The sequence below is a fragment of the Ornithodoros turicata genome, chromosome 6, assembly GCF_037126465.1.
Source record: "Ornithodoros turicata isolate Travis chromosome 6, ASM3712646v1, whole genome shotgun sequence".
NCBI classification, from domain to species: Eukaryota; Metazoa; Arthropoda; class Arachnida; order Ixodida; family Argasidae; genus Ornithodoros; species Ornithodoros turicata.
The window spans coordinates 35,432,764-35,456,504 of NC_088206.1; the positions used below are offsets into that span (position 1 = coordinate 35,432,764).

General features: G+C 43.6%; 1 protein-coding gene across 5 annotated transcripts in view; it reads left to right on the top strand.

Annotated features, from left to right (window-relative positions):
* Positions 1 to 23,741, top strand: part of LOC135396537 (claspin-like) — a 144,418-nt gene that overhangs the window by 19,944 nt on the left and 100,733 nt on the right. For all 5 annotated transcript variants that reach the window (XR_010423421.1, XM_064627570.1, XM_064627572.1 and 2 more), the window contains 3 exons: positions 982 to 1,281; positions 15,591 to 15,682; positions 19,364 to 19,443. Coding sequence is in view for 4 of the 5 variants with exons in the window: in XM_064627570.1 (XP_064483640.1) it covers positions 982 to 1,281; positions 15,591 to 15,682; positions 19,364 to 19,443 (472 nt within the window). In the remaining variant the exon portion in view is untranslated. The remainder of the gene's footprint in view (positions 1 to 981; positions 1,282 to 15,590; positions 15,683 to 19,363; positions 19,444 to 23,741) is intronic.

Here is a 23,741-nt window from a genome sequence, read left to right on the forward strand (position 1 = left end):
TTATCAAATGTGGCACCGGCAATCACGGACTTACCGTGAAGTAATATAATCAAGCCAAGATTTTGCTATCCAGAATTCACTAAGTTTAGTAGTTCTAAATATGTGCCCTATGCTTGATTTGCAAAGAATTGGGGCCACAAAGTTAAAGGGTTTCCGAGTAAAAATGTGATGTTGGCATGTTGGTGACAATTCACCTCTAAAAGTTTCAAGAAAAACAACGACAAGCACAAAAATTTCACACCACACACACACCGGTGCCTATCAGCACAGCAATTTGCGCCTGTTGGTATGTGTTCATTATCCCTTGAGAAGCCACCATAAGACTCACATGAGTATATGTTTTTCACATGTAGCCATAGAGCTTTGGCTCATATCTTTCCGCATATGTACTTTCTGCCTTCGCACTGTAGCCCCCACGGGTGTCACTAATGAAATACTGATGTCTCATAGAGACACACTGTCTATATTGACCCTAATGCATGTCACATCCCTGCACTGTGCCACCAAGTCCTCGAAACTTCTCCAGCTTTATTCCACCCTCATGATCATCTGCACCATTTAAGCTTTTCAAATACATATGCGTACAGGTTATTCCAACCAACCATGGAGAGAAACTTTTAGAAATAAGGAAGTGCTTTTGTTAAATTACAATGAATGGGGAATGGTTCTTGGTTAAGTGGGTCACCTTATGGCTGCATCTACTTCCTGGGGTGAAGGAATTTGGCCACAATGACGACATCTGTTCCCTTTGTGCGCTGAATGCCGTGGCCATTTTCAGGAAAAGGACTGAGCCAGGATAGGTCACTTTAGTTGCTCCCCCAGAAATGTGCTCTTCCCTTGCCCTTCAATGCAGGGCAGAACAAGCTCTGCTTTTCCTCCCGTATTTTTTCCTTTGAGGTGTAAAGCTGTTTTTAAAAATACATTCATTTATGGTGTATCATCATTGTGTGTATGGCCTTAATGTATTGTTACCCCTGACAGAAAGTGAAGAAAGTGCTGTAGAAGACCAAGACATAGATGCAGTAAGTGAAGCAGATGCCCAAGAGGACAGCATTGTTGAGGAAGAAGATGAAGAGGACATTGTAAGCTTCAGAAAACGGCCAAAGAGGTGCAACCCTTTCATTGAAGACGAGGCTGAAGATGCCAAAGAGTATGAAACAGGGGAAGAGGGGGAAGATGAGGAACAAGTTGAAAATAATGAAGAAAGGGATGAAGGAGTGGAAAATGTAGGGGAAGACAAGGAGGAAGAAGAAAACTTTCTTGAAGACAAGGAACCTGAAGGTATGTAGGATCAAAATGTGCTTGTATGGAAGCTTTTGTACTTTGTTGTTTGTTGTTGGTCTGTTATGTCCTGCTCCGACCACAGGCCATTCTAGAATCTCTATTCATAGCGATGGCCATACAACCGTCATCCAGTGGTGACACCACATGGTCAAAGTGCTGTGTGTACATAGCAGGAATAGGTTTAAAATCAGCGGCTTGCTGAATCTGGGTTCTTGAAGGATGCCCAATCCAAATTCAGGAGACACCCTATACCAAGGATGGGCAGTATTTAAATACATCACATCCAAATACTATTTATAATATGAATATATTTACTTATATGTATATTGTATTTAAGTACAATACAAAAAAGCTATACCCAGTAAACCAACTACGTCCAAGAAATGTCCAGTGGATATTAAATTGTGGATATCCACTGGAGTTTAGGGAGCATCCATCCGACGTCTAATGAATACCCATAGGAGATGCACTTTAACCCTGTTTTGGTATCCAAGAGATGTCCATACGATTTATTTCATGGATATGTGGATGTACCCTGGAGGCTAAAATACTGCGCGGCTGATTGCTCCTCCTAAACACCATGCTACATATCTGGGCTCTACTATGAGTCTGTACCTTGTTCTCATTCTACATTTTATTTTAAATCCAGGGCCAGAAAAATATTAGAGATATATGAAGTGTTAAAAATACTGCCCACAAGTATACAACGCTGTACACCATCAGCCTCTGTATTGCCAACTGTAGGGCATTCCCAGTGCTAGGCCATTTAGGCATCCCTCAATTGCCTTTCTTGGCCTGCTGGATGGAACATATACTGAAATACAAATTGTTGGGGAATGTTTATCTAAGGGCGGTGTGGTGTAACATGTTTGCAACGGTGACGAGAATAGGTCCTCGCAGTTATCCCGTACATCAGCAAAGTCATAGTGTACAAGCTGATATTATCGACATCCGTTCCTCTCGGGTACCATGTTTTTAATTCAGGCTGTCGTCTGTAGCATGGTTATATCGTGAGTGGAGCCGTAAAGCCGATAGGTTTCCCCTGCAATATTTTGCCAGAAGGTTTTCGTTTTTATAAAGCATGAAACGTGAGTACGGATAAATACCGTCTCAAAGCCCCGTAAACCGCGTCATTCTATGTCGCCCTCTAGCCGTAGCACAGGAAAAACTGTGCGGAACATTTTGACCGTATCCATCCGCCGGCCATGCGGCGCGCACGCGCACTGTAGTGCTCCCTCTCTCTTCTTTACTTTCATGGACAGCGGACTTAGGGCATGGCCTTGGAGACCAGAACAAAAGCTTACTTAGCTGCTCGTAAAGGGATTACCGTCAGCCAGCATTGTCGCGGCCCATGTAAGAGACCACAGAGACCAAGAGACCAATAAACCTCTTCTTTTTTCGGTGCGCTTATAGAGAAGTAAGATGAGTTTATTAGCTTGACATGAAACGTCAATTTGCTCGATTTTGCCGTTTCGAGTTTGTGCTTACTCAGTCAACTGTCTCATAAGGCTAACGAGAATATCTCGTATTTACAGTTAGTGGAAGGCCAACTTCACAAACATTCTAGTAACGTTCAACAGGACCGCCCTGTAATGTTCGTAATGTTGAAAAAGCCAGCAAGCGGATTACACACAGATAAATGTTTCTTAGGATAACGGTACTTAGAACTGCAGCTTTATTTGTTGTTTCTCTTTCTTTCTTTTATTGATCGATTTGTTTTTATTTTTATCTTTATTGTTTTCTTTTTTTTTTTATGAATGGTCCACGTGAACCAATAAGAAAAACCGATCAAGCGGCCGCTGCACAATTATTTCCGCCCACGCAATGAGCAAGTCTTTTCCGGAACCCAAATTCACGTGCGCGAAGCAAGGAAAACCTACGACAACCAACGACAGCGACGGGGAAGGGGGGATATATTTATTAGACGAAAAGGAAAAAAATAACAGGCTAAAGGTCAGCCAAACGGGACGTCGGCTTGCCATTCCGGAAATACATAAATAAATAAATAAAATTAAGAAATATGAGATAAATAAAAAAGACGCGACTGAACAGCACGTTAGTTAGTTGATTATTAGGTTAGTAAAAGTTCGGTGTTTGCATTTTCATGTTCAGGTTAGTCTAAGTGGGCTTTGGCAGTTTCCGCGCAGAAACAGCCAGGTAACATTTATTTGCAGTAGTTTATTTTGCAACAGGGACTTCGATCACGTTATTTTGAGATACGGCCAATTTTTCAAGACCGGTTCCCTGGATTTTGCATCTTTCGACAATCTTTGCTAGTTGCACGTTGGATGACCCAAAACCTGTACCCGTCTGTCTTTGGACGGCGAACAAAGGGAGGCCTTCTGAGGAAGATAAGGAAAAGCTCCGGGTCACTTGGGATGCTCCGCTGAACTAGTGTCTACGCTGAACGAAAGGTCTGGTGTAATGTGAAGTACACTGTGAAAACCAAGGAGGGATCCGGACATTTCGGTGCAGGACATTTCGGTGCGGACATTTCGGTGCACGGACATTTTGGTGCACGGACATTTTGGTGCAAAACGTTGCTGAGGGGTCCCGGAAAAATGGTCCCTGGAACGGCTGTCACAATGTCGACATATCATAATAAAACAAAGGGAAGAGGGCGGTTGGCATCAGAAGTAGTGTTGTCGAGAAATTTGGTTTACATAGAGAAGAACGTGCTTTATGTATTTTTTGTGCACTATTATAGATTTAAGGCCTGATCTGCATGTGTTCGTTGTCTGTCGTGGCTTTTAAACTTTTGGGGCATTTCCTTTTTTAAAGGTACTGTAAAGCAGTAGACAAGCATGATATGCCGGTGATGTGACTAGAGACTTTGTTGCTTCTAAATACCGTATGCGGAACCATACGACCGACAACGCGCTATAAATATTTTTAATTTGCCATGAAAGCTGCGGCGTAGTGGAGCGGTGCGACGCCTGGTGTCAAACAACCCCCTGTACAGCAGGCATCACTGAAAATTGGTATTACACACTATTACATTGGAACTTCGTTATTTTAGTAACCATATTATTAGTTTTCCTGTTTACCTATGAATTCTGAAACCCCTGTTAACAGTTTAACCTGTGAACCCCTGTTTTTGCGAAGTAACCCAGTGCTGCCGCTGTTCGAGGGGGGCTTTCCCTACTTCTCTGCTGCACCTGCGCGCTCCTTTTGTTTGCGGCCTCTTTCGATTGAACAAACTCTCTCTGTGAACCTCTGTGAACAAACAAGTCCCGACGCTGTCTGGCTTCTTGAACATCTGACACATTTTTTTCAATGGCTCAGCATTTCATTTCAGTTCGCTTATCCGTTTACCCTCAGATGTGGATCGTTGTGTGGATTGCAGGGGCGCATCTTATGGTGGATTGTGGTGGATTGTTATGTCCGGCCCAGTGTTATACACATGCAATGTGGTTGCCGCCGTATGTGTCAGAAGTACGGATTCATTTCGAATACCTAGTGCAGTGTTGCCCGTAATCTTTAATTGTAATTTTCTAATTAACTGCACCGTCCATTGGAATGAAACTTGCACAGTTTTTGTCCTGGTGGCTTGGACTATCGAATAGCGACACTAAATGACATTTGATCGGTGCTGCTTTACAGTACCTTTAATATTTTGCGTTCCATGTTCTGGTCGGTGCAGTACAGATGTTCATTTTTTATTTCTTTTTCCAAGAGTAGATGAAGAATTGCTTTTTAATTTTGTAGAGAGTATTATCTCGAAGGGGGCATGTTCAAGGTACGGATATTATGCAATTTGAATTCCATTTTTTGAAGACATGCCGGTTACATCTGTGGTGGAAGCATTTGATTAGACGTTATTCCCCTCGTATTCCTACATAATCTTTCCTCGGTGATTGCCGCGTATTCTCAAGGCCTAAACAACCACATAATACTACCGTGGTACCCCAACAAAGGCTGTTGACTCGCTAGCCATAAACTGGTCGTCTTTTCAACAGTAAAAGCAGGGCTTTCATGGGTTATCCACTTATGCTTCACCATAGGTCATAGGTCATAGGTATGTCGAAGAGGCGGTTGTGGAAAGTATTGCTAAAGTAAGATGTGATTGTCATAAATTTAATTTTAATAATCAATTTTTTGCTGGTTTGTTTTTAACATAGTTCATCACAATTAATCACTCACTGGATGGCCATGATGCGATAAGACGGCTTATTTCATGCTTGAAGACTTTTGTTCCATTTATGCAAACTTAAAGAGCCACGGGAAGGTGCAGAGTTTTTATCCAAACGGGAACACAGGAACTGCTATATTCCCTTCTGAACACCAGGACATGGTAACTTGGTAACTTTTTGGAATACAAGGAGAATGACGTCTAGTCATATGCTTCCACCAAAGATGTAACCGGCACGTCGTCAACACATGAAATTCAAATTGCGTAATATCCGTACCTTGAAGATATACCCTCTTCGAGATAATACACAACACAAAATGACAAAGCAATTCTTCAAGTACTCTTCAAAAAAGAAATAAAAAAATGAATATCTGTACAGGACCGACTAGAACATGGGGCGCAAAATATTAAAGAAGAAAATGCCCCAAAAGTTTAGCCACGACAGACCACGAACACATGCAGATTTTTTAAAGCTATAATAGGGCACAAAAAATACATAAAGCACGTTCTTCTCTATGTAAATCAAATTTCCTCACAACACTACTTTTGATGCCAAGCCGCCCTCTTCCTTATGTTTATGACGGTATGTCGCCATCGTGACAGCCATTCCCGGGACTATTTTTCCCGGAATCGGCATTGCAGTGATCCCCTGCCGCTGTAACGCTTTGCACCGAAACGTCCGTGCACCGAAATGTCCGTGCACCGAAACGTCCGTGCACCGAAACGTCCGTGCACAGAAACGTCCGTGCGCCGAAACGTCCGTGCGCCGAAATGTCCGTGCACCGAAATGTCCTGCGGGAGGAGTTATTCTGAAATCCTAAGCTGTTTGGAGAAGGCGTTTGATCGAAGACCGCTTGGTCGCGAGCCGTTCGATCGAAAGCCGTTCGATCGAAAGCCGGTTGATCGAAAGCCCTTTGTTCGAAAGACGTTTTTTCGAAGGGAGTTCGGAGCTCGCAGCGTGTCCTTAACACCCCCTTTTCTGTAACTTTTGATTCGAACATATGGAGCATGAGGCAATCAGTGTCCTCTCCTTTTTTGTTTGTTTCTTGCTTCTTTTTTTTTTTCAGCTAAAGAGGGGAGACCATTGGTCATTTGCAGAAAGGTTTTATTGGTCATTCACGAACAACACAGCCTTCTGGCTTTTTACTCTCTCCCATCCGAAAGGAAATAAAATTGAATAAAACTGAATTGAATTGAATAGAACAATGCGGAAGCATCCCCCGTAGCTGTAGGACACATACCGAAGAAAATGTCTTCAAGTTGGGAGCAGCCAATAGTCTGTGCTTCTTCTCTGCACCCTTTTCATTGCTGGGATCCGAAATGGGATAGTGATATGTGCACGAAAGGTACTCGAAGTCTGAATGCTAAGAAGGAAATTTTGCCATAGTATAAAATACAGCTATTGTATTAACAGCCATATAAAACTTTAGTTCAGTCTTGTTTAGAGTATGCATCTGCTTCAAACGAAGCAATAAAAAATCAATCAAACGACCGCTGCCGTTTCGATCAAACGGTGTTTGATCAAATGACTTTCGACCAAATGTCCCGCGTTCGATCAAACGGCTTTCGTTCTTGCGGAGACGATTTCTCCGGAGGTCATTTTTCCCTGGGGGACGGTTCTGCCTGGGGACATTTTTTTCCGGGGAAGAAAATCTGGCATCTCGGGCGAGCTTTGATTATATGAAACGACTTCTCCGTGATCATTCCTTCATCTAGCAACTAGCGCTCATATTCATCTCTGGAAACCCCAATTTTGTAATTGCATCTGTGTTGCCCTTCAAGAATAGGGATTTTCCAAAAATACGCATAAATTTGGCTCACATGGTGTCCAGTTCTTCAGCTTTTCCACGACCGAATTTCACGTTTTCAAGTTTAGATTGAATTAACTGAGACCTCAGCATTCAACACAACGAAATCTGGAGTAAAAATTTACTCTTCAGAAATTCTTCTAAAAAAAGAAAGGAATGCATATATTATCCTGTCCCACATAATAAGGAGGCCGAACTGTACTTTTTTGCCACACTCAAACAAGAACCTGTTATGTTGTCAGGTGACCATAGTTATTATTTTTCTCCAATGTGTCCTTTTATTTTTTGTCAAATCGTTGCTCTTTGCGTTCAGGAAAAAAAAAAAGACCGTGTAGGAAATATCGCGACTCCCGCTGCGAGGCCTTGCCGCTCGACCTTCCCATATTGTTTTTGGTTGGTTTCCGTGTGTCGACCCGAAGCCTTTATTATAGTATAGCCTTTCGGCTTAGACGGGCCTGTTTTATTATATTTGTAGTTTGCTTTCTTGAGTAAAATTATTATTATTATTATTATTATTATGTAAGCGAGTGCAAAAAAAAAAAGGAATACCGTTTCAAGCACTAGATTCTCCAGACTGGCATTGTAAGCGCTGTGCGTAGGCAATGTTTATAGCCTAATTTATAGCCGCTGGTAGATCCAATTGAGAGCCTCCGAGATACCGGCATCCGTACTATCCGATCACACTTGTACGTCGGCAACTCGGCATGCAGTAAGTATGCACTAGTAAAACAATACGAAGAGCAACTAAACATTCCATAATCAGTCAGTACAGGTGGTAGTGACTTGTGAAAACAATAATTGTAGCATAAATATATAAGAACAAAAAAATAGAAATACAGTACTCATGTAGAAATAGGAGACAAGCAAAAAGACGTGAATGTCTCGAATCGAACTGCGGACCTTTCGTGGCAAAGTCCGACACTTTACCGCTCGACAAACAATGCAGAGGGCGCGGGCCGCCTTAAACTCGCGAGGTCAACCATGCACAATGGGGATTATTTCGGGAGTCTGAGGCGAATGGCGTGATAAGGACGGCGAGCATGGCGCCATCTAGAATCTGGAAAATCATGAATCGGAGTTGCTCCCCGACTGGTATGGCCTCTTAAGTCGCCATGGACCTAGACGAGTTAGTAGGACAAAGGCATGGCATCGCTGTTTATTCCTTGCAGAGTAGAGAAGCAAGAAGAAAAGAAATCCCCAAATGAGTGCACACGATTTTGGGGGCTGGATGTGTCTGTCTTAGATCCAAAAGTTTGCCTTAGTGTTCCTGTTTGTTCTGTTGATTTTGTGAATGCATAACCAAAAGCTGTATAGCTGAAAAGGCATCTCACAAGTGCAATGAGACAGAGAAATATGTGTCAGATATTGATGGCTGTGTACCAAAGGATCACCTTTCCTCACTTGACACCGGTCAGTAGGTGAAATGGGACCAATTTGCGCAAAGAACCCTGCCCTATATGCATAAAGCAGAAGGTCTCTCAGGAGCATAAGGTCGAAATGCTTCTACCGTGGTTCAACCACAGAGGAAATTTTAGCTCTGCCTGTATGAATGTCGGGTAATTCGCTGCTCTATTACATGAGCGGAATTGAAACAAATTGCAACAAGCAGAAAGTATTCTCTATACTGTGGGAAAATGACTACTATCCCACACTCGGGGCGAAGCCCATCTGTCCAGCGTACGAGAGAGACACCCAAGAAAGCCCAGCTTACCGGAAGAGAGCACAGGTTTATTACATCCAAACGCCGGACCCACAGCTCAGCCCGAGCCCCCACGGCCAAAAGCTCCGGCAAGAAGGTTCCCCCTGCTTTTATTGACAGTTACCGGAGGCCACACCTCCAAAAAGAACTGGTTGCGTCCCCTTGCCACCACAGATAAACAAGATAAGTCCCGCAGCAGGTGTTTCAGCCATGTGCTGGCGATAACGTCTCCTACACTCCCCCCTCCTCAAGATCTCACAGGAGGAGGTCATCTGCATCCAGCATGATGTCTTCCGGGTCGTCAGGTTCTTCACTGGGTCGGTCGAGGGTAGGTCGGACGGGGCCTGTCAGGAGGTCGGGGCAATGTCGTCGGAGCAGAGCTAAGTCAGCAGCAATGTTGGGCTCCACTGAACCGGAGGCAGACCTCTGGGCCTCCGCGCGTTCGCGGTGAAGATTTCCCCGACGGTGGGCAGCACTGTGAAAAACGTAAAATGTGCACATTGCGAGACCCCTGCAGATGATGGCTGCCACCATTGGATTAGCATCATCCGATAGCTTTACATAACCTTTCACATGATATAAAGTGACTGGGTTCAAGCGCATTTTTTGTCCGCCTAGTATCGCAAAACCACGAGTGGTACGCGAAAATTTTGCATGTTCGACCTTAATTATTTCTAAAACGCCACAATATTTTTCACGATTTATTCCACAAGGGTAGAATTATGCCTGTACTTTGCGCTGCTGGTAAGGTACCTTTTCTCTTTTTGATTGAGACGCAGGGCTACCTTTCCGTGGAGCGATTTTTCCACACAAAGGCGCTCCACGTATGTTTACGAGCGCGTTTTGCTTCGTAGTCTTTGCTTTGTAATTTATTGTCCAGATGTTGCATTGTGTACTTATTTTGCACTTATGGTACGTATGTTTATTTTTTCCTTTGGAGACGCCGGGTAATACTTTCGTGGGCGCCTTGAACTTGCTATTATGCACTTTCATGGGAGTCGCACGCACGAACGAAGTGTGCGTACGCACGTGCGCATACTCACTAGTCTCCCGCACATGTGCTTGAGGCCATGCACATACGCACGCTATGAGGCTGTCGTGCGATTTAATATTAGGAAGGCAGAACTACGGCCACGGGGGACAGAAAGTTACAGCACCTGAAAATACAAATTTGTGGCCGCGTGGTTGCAGCCGTCTCTTAGCTTGGGCGCAATAGTTTATATAGTTCCGAAACTGTGCATGCTCTCTTTAATTAGTTTTATGCCCCGTAGCATTATTTCGGAACCACGACGAGTACTACAAAGCCCGTAAGACCGCTGTGATGACAGTATGTTGCTGCTCTCAACTATAACACGTTCGCCCTCCACGAGCTGTGTCAGTGCCACCGTGGGAATCAAAATTTCCGACAGAACAACGCACAACTAAAATCCCTCGTTTCCGGTAGCCGTAGGTACCTTGAACCCTCGGCCTGGTCTTCCGTAATCCTTTTGGCCATAATCTATGCGCTTGAACCCAGTCAGTTCATATCATTTGAAAAGTCATGTCTAAAGCTATCGGATGATGCTAATCCAATGGTGGCATCCATCACCTGAAGGGGTCTCACAATGGGCACATTTTACGTTTTTCGAAACTTCCGCAACGTTCTTTTACCAATGAAACGGATGTGACTTTCACACTGCCTGGGGGACTGACGGCAACCTGAAACAAAAGCGACGATGTTACCAGTGGATAAAGATCTTTATGAAGCTCTTCGTTTCTTCTCACTGCTTTGTCAGTATGTTCGTCGGACTGGGGCTCCTCGTCAAGGGCGTACAGGCAACTCATGTACTCTCGCACAGTTTGAATGAGCCTCATTGAACTGGGAGACCATTGGGTAAACGTAAAGTGATGCTCTGGGGACACTGTGGGTTCGAGTCCTACAGCTGGCTAACCTTTTCAGTGACTTTCATCTTTCATCGTTAACTACAACAAGCTCACGCAGTGTGGTCATTGATTTCTCCGTCAGCGGGAGACCTGTAGCAAAGAAGAGATTGAAGGTCTCGTGCTCGTGGATGGGGCGCACAAGCTCGCAGTCTCGTGGACCCTGCCTGACAAAAAAAATCGCTGCGCGTCTCTCAGGTAAAAATAAAAGATTGTGTCACTTGGCGTCTAAAGTAGGGACATGACGCCACCTTTTCAAAAATAGTCAAGGAAATCGAAGATGGCATTTTTGAGAAAATTGAGATGCAACATTGCAATTTTCGCCTATCATGTGCGATTCTCAAGCTAATAACACAGAAACCACTGGGCTGAGAAAAATGAACTCAATACAGCACGAAAGTTCTTTCAACGTCCTATCGAATGGCACTAAGCTCGATGTCCTCAGAGGTTCTGTCATGAAGCAAATTGGTAACAAAGTTTGGCATTTTTTAACAGGAAATCTGTGGCCCTCAGAGTTCTGTGGGTGGCTGTCGACAGTGTCTATGGTGCAGCCTATAATCACAAAAAACCTCCAATTTCTAGGCATAAAAGCGGTACTAGATCCCGTCAAAGTCGGTCCAGAAGAAAGCGCGCTCAAGCAGCCTCAGACTTCCTCCTCTCCCACGCGGAAACTACTCCACGCACGAGCATCGCACGTGGTGCGATTTGCTTCGTTTGAGCTGTCCTCTAACATATATTTTTTCTGGCCAAATTAAAAAATACGACTTTCACCCGTTGTTCGATTTAAAATGAAACTACCCTGGAAACAAACTCACAAAACAAAGTGTTTTCTTTCACTTTTTCCGATTTTCTTTTCAATGTCAGCTGCTTATTTGGGGATATTTGGCCGTTAGACATTGATCGAAACGCTTTTTATTCCGTCTTGTCAGAAGAAGATAAATATATGCGGTCATAAGAACATTTTTAAAATGAACCTTGTACTGAATTCATATCTTCTAATTCGTGTTAAAAAATATATGAAATGACGACTAATGTGCCCATATCAAGCTCGAGATGGAGAGCTCCAGGGTCTCTTGCACGAGCTTTCGTATGAGTCGACTTTGAGAGCTCCCTGAGCTACTGCTTCTCGGTCAAGAAACCGAAATATTTTTAGGATTATAGACAAGGGTATGGACTTTGCGACAGATGATTACCACATGGATGTCGCGCGTAGTTAAAGGAAGGACATCACACAGGACAAGCAAACAAAACAACATAAAGTTTAATTAGCGTAGCTTAGTAACTTTTCATCCCAGAACAGTGGCGTCGCAATCGTTCGATAATACGAAAAAGGCCTTTCATGTGGCATAAAACTACCCAATATCGCAGATGCGCCTAAGTGTTTCTCTCTAAGTGTTAAGTCGTGCAGGGTAAACACAATTTTGACATATGTATGACAACACTAATCTAATAAATATGACTTAATTTACACAAAAAAGGGATGAAACAAAGTCCACTTGAGTCAGAAGCAGACAAAAGGGGGGAAAGTTCATGCAGCAGCGGCAGGTTCCGGAAAAAATGGTCCCGCGTCCGGAGTTTCTCTTGCTTCCGACATCTGCAGTGGAAAGAGAGGCTCGCATTGGCCACTAAGCCATCAAAACAACAAAAATACCTAAATGGTACTTGATTTAGTATTTTTGCTTGAACTGTAGGAAGAAAACAGTCAGTGCCGCGGGCTACTCTGCACTGGGTTCCGAAAATAATGCACAGGCACCGGGTTCAGCCTATGGCCCCTGGTTGCATAGGCTGAAATAATGGTTCAGCGAGGTTCCGTGCTCCCAAAAATACAGGAGCGGCGTTGTGGATAGCTCATGAAACGGATCACACAGACAACATGACAGGATTAAGAAGCAATTCTCCAAGGCCCTGATATACCTTCTGCATATTTTTGGCAGATAGGTTGGAAAAATGCAGCAAACAAAATGTCTCACATTAGCGTGGGCGTAGGAAAAAATGGTCCCGGGTTGCGGATCATTTTGCCAAATGAAATTCTTGTGGGTACCTTTAGCTGTGCGCTGAGGCAGTGTTCGCACATAAGAGTGGAGCTAAACGTCTAACTTTACTTCCAAAGCTCGTGCACACGCAGTTTCAGCACTTAATGCAAATAAATAACGGGAAAAAAGGACACACACTTCCGTAACTACTTACAGAAACGAAAAAACAGCACAGTACAATTCTTTCAAATGATTTATTTCTGTGCGAGGAGTAGAGCAAATAGCAGCATTTCTTTCCTTTTTACATACATCTGTAACTACTTACAAAAAAAAAAAAAAACACACACACACAGTACAATTATTTTAAACGATTTATTTCAGTGCGAGGAGTAGAACAAGCAGCAACATTTCTTTCCTTTTGTCATGAGCTGAGGCAATGTGCACGCACATAAGAGTGGAGCGAAACGTTGGAACTCGCCAAAAATTTGATAATAAGAGATCCATAAAGCATAATCGTCAAAACTACGCAGTAGTGGTTCGCTGTCACCGCGTTATCGGAATTTAGGTTACCAGTCACTCTCAAGGTCAAGGCTCAAAGTTATGGCGACCACGCGTTATCGTGACTACAGATGCCCTAGCGAGCGCCAATCTCTTACGCAAGAGCAGAGGCTGCGGATCTGCCTCAAGGTCGTAGCGCTACCGGAAGAAGCAGACTACTGCGGGTCACACATCCCGAGCCGAGTGCTTCTGGTGCGCCATCTGTTAGGCAAGAGCCGAGGCCGCAGCGCTCTGCCTTCAGAGTCCTCCTATTGGCGTGCATTTTGGAGGCGGAGCCTCCCTCGCTCTTGGTCAGCAAACTCAAGGCCAGTCTATGGGCTTGTTGGTGCATTTCCATGCTTGAAGGCTTCAGAAGCTAACAAAAACACGGACACAGATCAGACAGACACACGAGGCTCGCTTTTATTCAGATGATGTAATTCGCAAGACTGTTTCCTAACTTATGGGTAGCTTTCCTTGTGTGGCACATTTTTTTATGATGCACTTCTGTAGTGCTTACAGTCAATCAGACTTGTGGAAAGGTTCACTACACCTGCTAATTCACGATAAGCAGCTCCACTGAGCATATAGACATGGTGCTCTTGCAAAAGTAAAGGCAAATAAGATTCAGGAAAATGTAGTGTAATAGAGTGCAATCCTGTGAACTGCAACTCAAAGCAGGTGAAAGATTTATTCAAACAAAGCAAGTTCGAACCAAAGAGAATGTCTCTGAACTTGGACTTGATGTGCTGACGGGGCGTAGCTGCATCGGAGATGTGTCATGGCTCGTTAGGCCTGCCACACGTTCGCGGTCACACGTTCCTAGAAATACAAGAGGCTCATTCATATTCCAGAATATTTTCTTACAGGCAAGCATCAAACCATTTCAGGGGGGAAAATAATCTGTTGTATACACTTGCATTCGTTTCTTTAGCCACAACTCTATCAACATATTGTTTGAGATGCGGGACCCAACCCAACCCAATCGTGAATCCTGCAAGCACAAGTATCAACCCAATTTGAAAAGAAAAAAAAAAAGAACCGTCACCCGTGTCTTGTTGGTTATGTAGTTAAAAGAAATGGCCTTGATCCCCATCAAACAGCGAGGCTTAACTTTCTTTGCCGACCAGGAGTAAACAGCATCATCCCGTGCCAGTGGCGCTGGCGCACACCATTACAGTGATTATTTCTTGCTCCTCTTTCCTCTGGCACAAGTGTTGCCTCTGTAAGTTATGTACTTGCGGCTAATAAGTGAACTTAGCATTTCATTAGTAAATGTGTTCCTGACACGGCAGAAGTCGGGCGCAACTGGGCAATCTCTGTTAAGTACCGTAAACCATTGTGCACGTTCATATGCTCAAACAACCGGGCATTTTCCCCCATTGAAATATACGTGACTTTGTTGGGACCCAAGCATCAGTTGGAATTATCTGGAAGTTCAAATTAAGATATTTCGAATTAACGGGATTACACTGTAATGTGCACAAAAGAACATTTGATTGCTGAAGAAGCTTGCCACCTACATCGTTTTTGAATGAGATCGTGTGGTGTTGATTTGGGATTTTTCTGTGCTATGGTATGGGTTGAACCTTACCCTATCTTGACTGCATTTGCATGAATAGGCACATATATAATTCAGTATGCTGAATTTATGTCCTCCATATGAAGCTGCACTACATGCAGCAGTGAAAGGAACGTTTCGTATCTTCTATCTGGTGACTGTTCATGGTACTGAGAAACGGCACTTTCCGGTTTCTACGGTATGTGGTCTTCTAAGGAAAGATTGCGAATGACTTGTACATGCAAAGTTATAAGAAAAATAAGATTAATGAATGGGTGGTGCTTTGCACATTCTGCTGTCAGTCTCTCTAAGTATTGCTCTTTTTCTTCTCTATTTTCCTCTTTTTTCGTGCATTGCGACTCTGTTGTTGGGATTCAACCATGCTTGCTTGTCGCAGCTAACGTTTGTTAAAGTGCGGCACTCCAATCAGGAACATGGACACTAAACATTCTCTTACCTCATTGCTTCAGCTTTAACAGTGGGTGTATTATAGGCATTATTTTTCTTTGTGGATAGAATATTTATTTCACTTGTTTACATAGAACTAAGCATTGCACAGCTGTATGGGCCCCTAATTTTTTGTCACATTTCTTCCTGTGTTGGTGAATGGTTGTCTGGTTGTTGAATCAATTAAACCCAAATGCGTCGTGGTTTGATGTGTAAAACTATTTTGCAGGGGAAAAGACAAGCTTGTGGGACTCAACTCTGGATGACCTCAATGTATTTAGTCCGATCAGTGGTCTCACCAATGTGCGGTACCAGGGTCAGGTATGTGTACTGCTGCTTGTTGTAGCACATAAACTGTGTGTGCATGAACAATGATTGCAGTATCAAACATAATGCTGCACCAAACATACTTGAGTTCGAGTTTATTTCTAGCAAATAAATAGTATTAATAGAACTATAGGGCCGGTTGGTACATAACTACTTGGAGGCGACAACGGTTTAGCCACGGACTAAACACACAAACAGACACACACGTCGCACTGAATGTTCACACAGTGACGAGCCCACTTGACCAGACGCATACATTAGTAGAACTAAAGGGGCCGGTTGATATGTAACTACAGTAAAAGCTCGTTAATTCGAATCCCATGGGGATGCGAAAAATTCGATTCGAATTAAACGAAGTTCGAACTAATGAAAAGTAAAGAAAAATAGTTGAAAACAGCACTGGTAAGATAAGTAAAGCTTACAACTTTTATTGCTGAAAAAAGTCAGTGATTGTTTGCTGCTTCTGCACTCGAAAACTGAACACCATCAGCTTGCGCTCCGAAACACGAATATGGTGAAGAGCGTCCTCTTGGCCTTCTTCATGGCTGAAGAATTGGCGGGCAACATTAAGTGCTTCCAAAACTTGTGATGGGGATGGCCGCACCGTCGTTTCTTCCACCTCTTCATCGTCTTCAAACAGAGCCCACTACGAGCCCACTTGACGAGACACATACATTAGTAGAACTAAAGGGGCCAGTTGATACATGACTACTTGGAGGCGACAACGGTTTAGCCGCGGACTGCACACACAGAAACAGCGACAGACACGTCGCACTGAATGTTGACACAGTGACGAGCCCACTTGACGAGACACATACATTAGTAGAACTAAAGGGGCCGGTTGGTACATAACTACTTGGAGGTGACTACGGTTTACCCACGGACTGAACACAGAAACAGAGAGAGAGACACGTCGTACTGAATGTTGACACAGTTACGAGAGTAGAACTAAAGGGGCCAGTTGGTACATAACTATACTTGGAGGCGACAATGGTTTTCCCTTGGACTAAACACACATAGACACATCACATTTTGCGACATGTCCCTTGTCGTAGTCGTGTCTTTTGTCGACATTGTCTCTATTCAAATTAGTATCACCTTGTGCGACATTTTACGGTGTCCTGGCTGAAATACATTCATTTCGAACCGTGTCACTCGAGTGTACTACTAGCTGACTCCGCATACAGCGAAGGGTGAGGCTACAGAAGCCCGTCTGGCAAACCCAACTCATGGCTTTTTCTTTTTTTTTTGTACCTAAATTAAAAGGCTGCCAAGGTGCTGATCACCAAGATTTGTTTGCCTGCTTGAATGTTTCCTTGAGACTCTCGCTGTGTTTCTGCACATCTGTTCAGTGCTGCTGTCACCGTTTTTGTAGAACTTCAGCTTGTATGCAACTGCCACTTATATATCAAATTTCTAGGGGTGTGCGAATCCGAATATTTTAAGTCGAATCGAATATCGAATCCAATAGAGGAAAAAATTCTGAATACCGAATCGAATATCGAATATTCGTGCAAAATTTACAATATGTGACTTCTGCACTAAAAGTTTCCATTTTGTAGCCCATGGCTTTAGTGCAATTTTTCTGGCATTAACTGTCACAAGAGAGACATGCAATTCTTCTGCTATAAGCCCCTACTCTTTAATTTTACATAAGAGTGCTTCCTGCTTTTCAGGTGAGCCTACACTCACTGGAGTACTGGACTGGTTACCTTCATTTCAGAATTTTATGTCAGGCAGTAGCACGTTATACGGATGAGGTTGTAATTGTTTCAGACAACCACAGACCATTTGTGAAACAAACGAATTGGCATCCTGCCTCAGTTTTGCCATGAACACCCTTTAGTTTCTTTGCACTCGCCCTAGGAAGTCGCACTACTGAAATTTTAGACGTAAAGGACATCTTTAAGACACCCTTCTTGTTCGTGAGATGTAGTCATTATTCAAGAGTCCTACCTTTTTAAAGGCAACCTCACAGACATCAAATCAAAGTTCATCGTCGGCACCGCTAAACTGCATATGGGAGGGGCGCCACCCCTTCCACAGACGATGTCTACAAAACTAACTTTGGATAACTTTATCTTAAACTAAACACTGTCCCGCCTGTGTTGGCCCTGCAGCAAGGGCAATTTCGTAAAGGCGGCTTCACCTCATGCACGGAAGAAATCGGGTGAAGCCCACGTTCGAGCGTTTGATATTCGATTCGAATTTGAGAACTCGAATATTCGCACACCCCTACAAATTTCTTATTTTTTAAAAAATTCTGTGTTAGCGTCGCGAAGCAACTGTCACAACTGTGGTGTACACAGATGTGGACAGATGGAGAGGGGACAGCAGGAAGGAGTGGTTGACAGGGGGTTATTGTTGGATGTCTGCGCGATTGTGGGTGTACCCCGCGGATCTGCGTGGATACTCGCACTAATCTCGGATTTGCGTTTAGAAAATTGACTTGATGTGGGTCGCGCGTAAAGTGTGGGTACCCGCGTTCATGCTTTTGCACGAAATAAATGCGCAAAAGACCACACTTCCAGTGCGTTTTAGGATAACTTGATGGCCGCTCTTTCAGCAGTTATGTATCATGCATTTAATATATCAAATGTAAGCTGCAAATAAACGAACACAAAAGCTTTTGTATTTTTCTCCTTTGCGCGGCAGTACTCTCACTTGTGCTCACTTGGCTACACGCCCCTGTAGTGCCGGTCTGCGGATATACCTGCATGACCTGTGGGTGCGGATTGAGAAACCGTGTCTGCGGTTGCGGGTCGAGAATTACATACCCGTGCCGACCTGTAGTTATTGTGCGTCCTGGGCGAACTTCAAGGGGAACTGTGCCAACATTCATCTGAAAAGTCTGTCGGAAGGCCCAGGGCAAACCTCAGACAGCACAACTGGTACGGGGCTTCAAACCTGTGTCACCTCCTTGTTCACATCATTTATTGGCACTAATAAATAAACATCCAAACCTCCCAGTCTCGACGTGGAAAGCAGTCACCTAGCCACTAGGCCCCGGGAGCTGGTATCGAATTTCTTCCCAGTCCCATTCACTTCGTTATGATGAGGCTTGTGTTTGAGTTTACTTTTTATTCTTTAATCAAAATAACAATTTCGATGCTGATACATGAGAAAAATGAACCCGCTTCCAAGAGATCATGGTACACATTTTGGGCACGTCACTAATTTCTCTCACACGTGACACTGGGATATTCAAGAAGCAAGAGCAGGTGTGTCAGATACACCATAACGAAATTACTAGAGTGAAGCATTTACTCATGGTTGGAATTGCAGGCATTTGTGAATGCTTCAGTTGTGAAAGTGAATAGAACTGCCCTTTACCAATGCCTGCCTCATTGCTGGTACTTTCACTACCACTTTCATGCTATCAATACTACATCACTATTTTCTCATTCAACTTGAGTGCAAAATCGTCACGTATTACCGTATACACATTGACACGCAAATTGACACGCATTCCCATTAATGTTTGGATCTGTGGCATCCTCCTTGTCTTACCTGTCCTAAATACTCCTTGTTTGTTTCTTCTGCAGCAGCTTGTTGACCTCCGGAAATTTCTTCCATTTCAAAGCCTAACATATCTTTAGTTGTGATTTATCTGTAGTACTCAGTAGTGCCCAATCATTTACTGTCTAATTTATGACCTTCGTTGTGTTTGTATAGCATAACAAGAACTTTGCATCATGCGCATCATCTCCGGCAAATTCTCTGGTATCTCTGTCTCCACTGCATCACCCTGAACTGTGAGTTTTATCTCTTTGTGGAAGGGTATGAGGTAGAGAATTAGAATAGTGAGAACTATATCAATTGTAATAACAAATTCCACTGGTTCTTGTAGTGTAGAAAAGCCTACACTGGCTGAATATTACACTGCTCATTTCAGTGCGTGTGCACCATGTTTCACTGGTCATTTCACAATGACCTACACTGCAGAGAGTAACACCAGTGCAGCTCGGTGTCGACCAGAACACATGCTCATTTTGGGTCGTCTCTCTATATCCTCCTTTCACTGGCATTCAAAACTGAAATGGCTGCCAGGGAATTGCTCAATACTCTGGAAGCACTTTACGATGAATTGAGTTCATGTAGTCTTTTGATAAGTTTGGTAGGCTCATGTAGGTCCGATGATCAGAAGCGGGATGGACAGGGAGCTTTGAAATGGTTTCAGATTTCTATTTTTGGTTGGTACTCGCACTGCATAGCATATTTGGCTGGGTTATCTGGTGTAAGCTACACCGACATGATTTTTCTACACTGAGCTACACTGTGCTGCACTAAAACGACCTGCAGAATTCACCATGTGATGCACATTGCTTATGTTGGGGCAATGAGACACACTACATATATCAATAGTACTGCACTGCAGTTGTTTCAAGAACAATAATGCTTAAGGGCAACATATGCATAATTCTAAGTCAATCATCCTTGCGCTGTAGAATCAAGCGACTATCCTTGACTTTGCTGACCAAGAGCAAGGGAGGCTCCGCCTCCAAAATGCGCGCCAATAGGAGGACTCGGAAGGCGGAGCGCTGCGGCCTCTGCTCTTGCCTAACAGATGGTGCACCGGTAGCGCTTGGCTCGGGATATGTGAGCCGCTGTCGTCTGCTTCTTCAGGTAAAGCTACGACCTTGAAGCTGACCCGCAGCCTCTGCTCTCGCAACATTGGCTCTTGGTAAGGGCACGTGTGGTCGTGGTAACCTAAATTCCGATGACGCGGCGATACTGCGTAGTTTTGACGATTACACTTTATGGATGTGTCATTACCAAATTTTTGGCCAGTTCGGCATTTCGCTCCGCTCTTATGTGTGAACATTGCCTCACCTCACGAAAAAGGAAAAGAACGTTGCTGCGCTGCTTTTGTTCTACACCTCGCACTGAAATAAATCATTTAAAATAATTGTACTGTGTGTGTGTCTTTTTCTTTCTTTTTGTAAGTAGCTACGGAATAAAATAATTTCACTGTGTGTGTGTGTGTGTGTGTGTTTCGTTTTGTAAGTAGTTATGGAAGTATGTAAAAAGGAAAGAAATGTTGCTGCTTGTTCTACTCCTCGCACAGAAATAAATAATTTGAAATAACTGTACTGTGTGTTTCTTCATTTTTTTCCTCTTTTTGTAAGTAGTTACGGAAGAAAATAATTGTACTGCGTGTGTGTGTCTTTTTTTTTTCTTTCTGTCTTTTTGAAAGTAGTTGCGGAAGGTGCTCGCCCGTTTGGTCGAAAGCCGGATGATCAACGCCGTTTCTTCGAAGGGTAGTTCCCACTTGAATCAGAAGCAGACAAAAGAGGGGGGGAAATTCACGCAGCAGCGGCGGGTTCCGAAAAAAATGGTTCCGCGTTCGGGGTTTCTCTTGCTTGCGACATAAGAAGTGGTAAGAGAGGCTCGCATTGGTTACTCAGTCGTCAAAACAACAACTAAATTAGCTAAATGATACTTAATTAAGTATCTTTGCTTGAACTGATTACATTAAGTAGTGTTACGATTACATTAGTAGTAGACAAAAACAGGATTGGTTCCTTTAACTCAGACAATAGTCAGTGCCACATGCTACTCTGCACTGTGTTCCGGAAATAATGCACAAGCACCGGGCTTAGCCTATGGCCCATGGTGGCATAGGCTGAAATAATGGTTCGGCAGGGTTCCACGCTTCCCAAAATACAGAAGCGGCGTTGTGGATAGCTCATGAACCAGATCACACAGACAACGTGACAAGATTAAGAAGCAATTCTCCAAGGCCCTGATACTTTCTGCGTATTTCCGGCAGATACGTTGGAAAAATGCAGCGAACAACATGTCTCACGTTAGCGTGGGCGTACGAAAAAACTGCCCTGGGCTGGTGGAGCATTTTGCCAAATGAAATGATCCGGCCCCTCCTGTTGATGTTGGTGATAAAACTCAAACTGGTAACTTCGTGCTTGACAGGCGACGTATTGTCGAGATTGAGCATTTCTTTTCATCTTTGCAAGCTATGTCTGTACATAGTCCATTTGGTTGTGGCTTGGGTGATATGTACGTCATATCGGAACAACGGCGAGGTCTCTGTAGTTTTTTCTGGTTGAAGTGTAAGATGTGTCTCAGGGAAGATGTTGTCTCGACGGAGAAATCACCTGGACAGCTTGTCCAACAGCGCCTAGATGTGAATTCGGCAGCTGTAAACAGAATTGTGTCCATAGGTTCTGGTTTCTCTCGTCTTTCTGAGTTTGTTGGTGCTCTTGATATACCCTCTATGGCTAGTGCACGTACAGTGCGTATCAGAAGAGCGTTGCGAAGGCAATTGACAAAACTGCTTGGGAAGAAATGAGAAAAGCAGGTCTTGAGGAAGCTCGTTTAGCTAGCGTGAACCTGTGGACGCCCATAGTTCACAACGCCCAGCCGATCAGTTCACAGTTCCAGGCGATTTGCATCCTACTGCCCGCCCTTGGAAAATATACAGATGACCCCTATGGACGACAGTTGCTATGCACATGTATTTTTGTCGGTTTCCTACAATAAACCATAAGTTGTACTGTATATGTGTTGCTGAACTTTCTCGATGGCTGCGGGGGTTAGAGTACATAACATTGTGTTAGTATAGTGGTTTGGTATTCAATGTTGCATGAGAGGGAGAATGCAGTGTGCCGCAAATAGTCGCACTTTGCTACTCCGGCAATGAGGGTTCGCAGGTTATAATAGGCCGTACAGACTCACCAATTTCCACATAATTACGAGCATACGCACAAAGCCACAAGTTTTTTCACGTGAAGTCAGAGATAACAGAACTGCAGGTATCAATCAGCATTTCAGATCTAACGCTGCAATCTGTTAGTTTACATGCGTGTATTACAATGTCAAAAGCAATGTTGGACGCACATATATTCCACCACCACATTCTCTCTCTTTATGTGTGTGTGTCAAAGTTCATTTCCTTTCTCACAATAAACAACAAATGAGAAACCACACCCAGTTACTCTGGGAAGAAAAGGTCATTGGGGAAAAGGCCCCTGAAGTAAACGCCACACGAAACCTAACGATCGGCACGAATATCAAGCGTGTGCATTATGCAAGGTGTTCGGAATCTAACCTCACTATCTTAGTTGTATGTAGCCAGCAATGTGATGTATCACTTGTGAGAAATCATAAGCAATAAGCATTTTCCAATGCCTGATATGCCTAAGCTTGCTGTTCACTATTCTTTTATTACTGTATATTATTTTACTGTTTGTTACAATTTTCGTCTTATCCCCTTATTTTTACCCACGGGTTGAATTGTCCAATGCGCAACCGTCCGCACCTCCACTGACGATCCCACTTTCTTTTACGATTCACACTCCTGGATTAGAAGAAATTAATCTTCCAACTTGGGAATGTGTTACTATGCACAATACGGTACAAAATTTCGATTATGTCTTTCGATTTTGCGCGAACTCGGTCTGCTAACAAAGAAAAAAGCGGAAATGTTAGCCTCCGAATGAGGGAGGAACACACAAAGCCCTGGACCGATAATCCAGAAAATGTGGGTTCGGGTCCTAGAGCTGGCTAACCTTTTCAGTGACTCCCTTCTCTCAAAGGTTAGCCTGCGCTACGGCGGCTTGCTATTCCCGGCACAGAAACAATGAAAAAGAAAGGAAGAAACTAACAAAAAGAAGAAAATGAAATATAACAAACACAGAAGGAAAATAAACATGAAATTGGTCACGGTTCACCCAGAATGCCACAGACTCGCACGAACTGAACAAGTGCCTTTGTCACTTCACTATGTTTAGGGCCTGACTTTTTAGGGTTAAACCCATATCCGCCCGATATTTACCCCCCGAACAAAATCTGTAAAATTCGGGTTTCACCCGAATCTACCCGAAAACATCCTGGTCGCTTGGCACACTCATAGGCATGCATTAAAATAAAGTTTGATAACATTGCTAAACATTAGTTCCATGTTAAGACAAATTTTTATTTTAAAAAAAAATCACCCTAATACACCCGAATTCCTGACGACAGAATATGCCGTAACGGGATTTAACCCGAATACACCCGAATTTTCAAATAAAAAATATCGCCCGATATTTAC